The sequence below is a fragment of the Cavia porcellus genome, unplaced genomic scaffold (genome assembly GCF_034190915.1).
Source record: "Cavia porcellus strain 051 isolate PalLab524CR breed Dunkin Hartley unplaced genomic scaffold, mCavPor4.1 scaffold_13, whole genome shotgun sequence".
Taxonomy (NCBI): Eukaryota; Metazoa; Chordata; class Mammalia; order Rodentia; family Caviidae; genus Cavia; species Cavia porcellus.
Window position 1 is genome coordinate 66166909 of NW_026947496.1, and position 6000 is coordinate 66172908.

The 6000-nt window shown below is 33.9% G+C and overlaps 1 protein-coding gene across 7 annotated transcripts in view; it reads left to right on the plus strand.

The window, feature by feature from the left end:
* The window catches only part of Grm7 (glutamate metabotropic receptor 7), an 808103-nt gene extending 802600 nt beyond the window's left edge, over positions 1 to 5503 (plus strand). For 4 of the 7 annotated variants that reach the window (XM_063260313.1, XM_063260315.1, XM_003473460.4 and 1 more), the window contains one exon: positions 4292 to 4430. Coding sequence is in view for 2 of the 7 variants with exons in the window: in XM_063260312.1 (XP_063116382.1) it covers positions 4292 to 4534 (243 nt within the window). In the remaining 5 variants the exon portion in view is untranslated. Of the gene's footprint in view, positions 1 to 4291 lie in introns of all 7 variants that reach the window. The other 3 variants (XR_010051296.1, XM_063260312.1, XM_013156477.3) reach the window with 3 other exon arrangements.
* The last annotated feature ends 497 nt before the right edge of the window (positions 5504 to 6000 follow it).

The window sequence follows — 6000 nt, forward strand, 5'->3', positions numbered from 1 at the left end:
GAATAATCAAATGAACATGGGAAACACTGCAGATCAAAGAGTTGTGAACGTATAGCCTAGAGACTCCATCTGACCTCTATTTTGTTTCTGAGTTTTGTTTTTTTTTTTTTTTTTTTTTTTTTTGTTTGCTACTTGCTAAATGTCTAATAGGATTTAAAACTACCTACTGAAAACTGAATATTCCCAATATCTAAAATAAAGGCCGACAAATAGTAGTATTCATTAAATATACATTGGATGACAAAATGAAAAATGAATTTCAACCTAAAATCACAGAGGTCTGGCTATCTGCCTGTTGAAGTAACATCCCACAGTCATTCTGCCTCTTAGATAAGGCAGGAAGGTATCATCTGATTCATTCATACTGTTCCTTAATAACTTATATTTGACCCACTTTCTTCTCCTATTATATGCAAAACAAATTATTACATTAAAGGTCTGAAAAGTCCCATACATGTCGACATATACATATGGAAAGGTATCAGGTATAGAAGTGAAATGGCTAAAGCAATGATTTACTTATTTTCTTTCACATTTCTAGTTATTTCCAAATTTATATTTCCTGTCACTGTGGGCCTAAAATTCCTGCTTCTCTATACCCTTACAAAAACTTAGTACCAATTCACTGTTTCTTTGTAATGGTATGAGTATAAATGCTATCTTATTGTTTTAATTTGTATTTCTCTAGTTGCTAATATTGCTAATTTTTATTTATATTTCCTTATCTAAAAATTATATTGTTATATCTTTACTACATTTTCAAAAAATTAGATTCCCCATTCATTTATTTAAGTGAAACAATTTTTGGTATCCTTTGTCAACTAATATATGGCAAATATTTCCTCCTGAATTATTCTTTGTCGTTTAATTGTGTTCACGCTGTTTTTTTCAGATATCATCTATTATAGCACCATTTACTATTTTAAAAATTGGGAAGTAAACTATTAAAAGAAAAAGATTTATAGAAATTATGCTATGCTAGTATGAGAAAGTTATATAGTCACAATGATTACCAAATCACCAAAAAATGTATTTTAAAATGTTATATGAAAAGTAGGTTGCAAATGATTATGTGCAGAATAATATCTTTTGCATGTTTTAAAATACATAAATTAGTATTATCTGTGGTTAATGAGGTACCAGCAAAACATGTACCCATTTTAGCACAGTAACTGTGGTGGGGGTAAAGGGTGGTAGGGAAGAACTGGGTTGGGGGTGAGGAGTGGGGATGGCTTCAACTGTATGTATTTCTGGTATGTGTTTGGCAGATCATAAAAGGTGGTGAGACATTTACATGTGTTATATTCAGGAATATGATGCACTTTTTGGTTTATCCTTTGTGGATGTTTGAGTCACTTCATACATATACTTCCATACCTGTCCATCTACATGCACACAATGTTGGTTTTTTGAGACAGGGTCTCACTTTGTAGTTCAAGCTGGCCTTGTACTCACCTCATAGTCCAGGATGGCCTTGAACTCATAGTAATCCTCCTGCCTCAGCCTCCCCAGTGCTGGGATTACAGGTGTGTGCCACCATGCCTGTCTACACATTTAAATTAAAAAAACAAACTCTTAAGGATACATACTAAGATATATAGCTAATGCACTATAAAATTTCTTATTTATAAAATAAAGAAATTAAAAATGGGATGGGAGAGAGTCCTATTTGTTCAGTGTTTCTTCAAAATAATATTTATGAGAATGTTTGTTTCCTTTTCCACTTTTATTCTTTTCTATACTTTCTCCAATGTGGGCCACAAATGCTCCATAAAATACACTTTGAGAAAAAAATTGACAAAGTTGAGCAGGAAATAACTATAACTTCATGTTAATGTGAACTTGAGTGTTCATTTTGACAGCGTACCAAGAGTGAGCTGGGAGTTCTAAGCTTTCTTAAGCAAATGTGGATTAGTGACGCATTGCACAAACCGGGGTCCCTCACAGTTCTTCACTATAAACCTCAACTCTTCAAGATGCCTGCTTCAATAGGAGCAGTGTCATCTGTCAGAGTGCTTCTTTAAAAGTCACAATATTATAACTAAAAAAGCCCCAAACACAAACTAAAAATGCAGCTAGCTATTATAAAGTAAACATGTATTTGTTTAACAAGTATTTCACTAGATAATTATTGTGAACAAAACAATTTTCTTTCCTGAATCATGATCTACATTCATACCCCAATGAATTGAAATATCAGGAACCATATGCACTCATATAATCATAAGATTAAAATCCTTCAGAAATAAGTATAATGCATTATACATTGCTGTGGAAAGTATATAAATTGCTATTCTAGGAACTGCATGGACTTCAATATAATTTTGCTCTATACATGCAAAAAAAGCACATATAGAGGCTTATCATTTGCACACAAATTTGTAACTTAAAAATACACTTATGTATTATATTCCCCACCAAAAAACTGAGATAATTCAAATATTTGTGCTATCAGTCCAAAGGGGAAAAATTAATCTCATCTAACAAGGGCTCCAAGAAAATCAGCATCGTGGCACCGGGCTAATCACACCAAGGACCTGCATCTTGAACAAAACTCCAGCTACATCCTGCCTTTCCTATAAAGGAAAACATAGACTCAAGTATGACATAGCCAAGTATGACATACCCAGCTTTTAAACTGTGGGCCTCTCCCTTGTACGATAGAGATCATAACTGGTATTAGTCATTAGGCTCTCTGAGAACGTAAGAAGGTAAATTATGCAAAGCGTCAATAAATTCTATCATGTTCTGCAACACACAATTTTTAATTTTTTAAAATATGACTTGATTTTGGTTTTTGTTTAACCCAATGCAGTGCTCTGTTCTACAACACAGGGTTGTTATTTTCTAACTTATTATATTTCATTAAAGACTCTTCCTTAGTAATGGGTTACTACAATGTACTAATTGTAATGTCAATTACCTCTTCTTTACCAGACAGTTACGCTTCTATGGGACCCCATCTTTATTAATACCACAACAGAGGCAGTCTTAGATGTTCACATTAGTACAAGCTTCTGTGTTCTTTGTTGCCTTTATTTCCACTTTGATCCCAAGGATAATTGGTGGGTTCACATAAGTCATGCTGTGATTAGGATTTGCAAGTATCAGCAGAGATTGTCTCACTATGACATATAAATAAAGAAGTATCTTTAGAAAGTTTTCCGCTTGTATCCAAATCAACCATATTTGCTGAAGACAAAATATTGTAACAACAGATAAAGACTTCTTAAAAGACTTGGGCATTACTGAACTGAGGCCATGCACTTATCAAGCAAAGACCCATCAAGACTGGAATCTCATGACCAGATCTTTCAGGAGACTCTCAATTTTACACAACTCTATTTGTCTTTCATTTTAAGTTAATACAATGAAATATAATTTAACAGAGAAATGAGCCTTCCAGTTGGAATTCCCTAAAAGGAAAAGTTCTAATTTTCCATCCAGAAAAGATCAGTCTTCTAATGCAGTGCATGGTATTTTGAAAAATGTACATATGCATATATATATATATATATATATATATATATATCATACTGGGAGCATCACTCAAAGGCAAGATAAAACTCTGTCTTAGTTTGTTAATGCAGCTTCTCAGTAATTCTAAATTCACATAAACCCTATCTCAGGCCGTATGTGGGAGGCCATTACCACATATCTCTACCAAACAGAAAAGTAATTTGTTCTACATATAAAAAAGAATGCAGACTGTGCATGTTCAGATACCTGAAAAATGTAAATGAGCATCAAACCTTAATAAAAAAGTTTTGCAAATTACCATTTTAAAATGTATTGGCATTATAAAATTAAATCTATAGTCCTTTGGTTGTGTGACTGAGAACTAGAGAAGGGTTTCTGGTTGACTTAATCCATAGTCAACCTAAAATAATCTCAATGATCAAAGACTAACCTTTCCAAAGCATAAGGCATTTGTTATGAAAAGATCTTGGAGAAATACAGTGCAGTATGGATGGACTCTTTAAGCTTAGTGTTGTCTAATTAGAAAGTCTGATAACCACTGATAAATTTACTAACCTTACCAATCAAAAAGAGGGAGGCTAGACATATCTCAGAAAAAAAGAACTAAGATGGTTTAAGTATCACTGGTAACTGCAGATTTCAGTGGACAGAATCTTAGAAATAATAAGAGGAATTCAAAATTGTATGTGCTCCTCCCAGATGTCTCACCCACCTTGACTTAATACCACAAGTAATTACAGTTTTAGTTCTACTCTACCTGTACCAAAAATGGTCATTGCCGTGACTGAATCTTTCAATTTTTCTTTTTCAGGCCCTGCGGCAAAAAAGAAGTATGTCAGTTATAATAACCTGGTTATCTAACACGTTCCATTCCATGGAACCAGGAAGGACGAAGACCCTCAGTTATTCCGTCACCCAACCTGGCATAGGACTCTTTTGGTCCTGCCCACTTCCAATCACTGGAGGAGCTTCCCCGGCTGGGAGACCAATGTTAGAGGATCGAAGTGTCCTAAACAGCTGCTTTATGAAATATCTTTACTTTATCTTGGCTTAATAAGTCACTGGCATCAGCACTGCCAATGAGGCTGCAATTCTGGACTTTCCCTCCCACAGGGAGAGTTGAGACTCAAGTCCCACCAGGCTCTTTATGATGAACCGTGGAGAGCCACAGGACCACTGTGGGGCTGACCTGTCTTTCTACGTATGTCCTTCAAGGATGCAAGGTTTTGAAATTTTCTGTACAGTTTGTGAGGACTTTTGCACTTTGCCATCTGACGTTGTACCTCGGTTCACTGTTTGTTTTCGAATGCCCTGTTTTCATAGCACCCTATTCTCTCAGATGGTGGAATATTTGGGAAAATTTTAAAATACTTAAAATTTTAAAAAGATCTCGGCAGACAAAAACAGACATGCATACATCTGTACATGACTGTATAATTATGATTACAGTGCCACTGCAAATCATGCTATTTTTTTTAAACAAAAAAGATATTTAAAGACCAAAAACTGTGCTGAGAAAGTATGCCCCACCTATCTTTGGTTTATGATAGTTACACAAAAGAAAAGCATTGGTTATATGGAATAGAGGTCTTGATCTTTGGAATGCATGCTAGTAATGTATTTTACAGTACATGTTAATAATTTATGTTCAATATTTGTATTTGTGTTCCTTTTTGTTATTTTAACTAGAGTATATGGATATTTTGCAATAATTTTAATAATTGTTAAGCTATTTGAAGGAAAGAATATGGATTTTTCATGTCTTGAGGTTTTGTTCATGCCCCCACTGACTGACCAGTGTGATAAGGACTTTAAAAAAACAGCATGTATGTTTTTTACTGTTTGTAATAAGTACTTTCGTTAATCTTGCTGCTTATGTGCCAATTTAGTGGAAAAAGAAAATCCTTGCTGAAAACCCCCTCTTTCCATTCTCTTTCAATTCTGTGGTATTGTCCAAGAATGTATCAATAAAATACTTTGGTTAACTTTTTTATTTTCTGCAATAAATATTTTAGTTGTTTTCCCCTCTAGTTATAGTTTATTTCAAATCCTGAGCTAGAGATCAACATGAACAACCAAACTTGTGAAAGTAATACACTGTACCCCACAACAATCATATCTCAAATACAAATTAAAATCCAGTTGTTCCACTTTGTTTCATAGAATAATCACAAAACCCAGGTGCTTCTTTATAACTGAAATTTAGACCTGGCAGCTTTTAGAAATGAACTGAAAAAATTACCCATCAAAAGTGGCAGAGGAAAGAAGAAAATATAGAAATATTAAACAAAAAGCAGGCTGGGGGTAATTTTTTTTGAAAAGATACACATTTCTGCTAAATTTAGCCAAAGACATAAATAACTAATGTATAATACACTTGTTTGCACTGTCAGACAAATATGATGTCTAGGTTTGTGAGTCAAGATTAAGACTTGAGATTCTCAAAACTCAATAGTAGCAAACATCATTATAGATCAACTGACAGCAACTTAGGTGTCAGTAAAACATAGACATAAATAG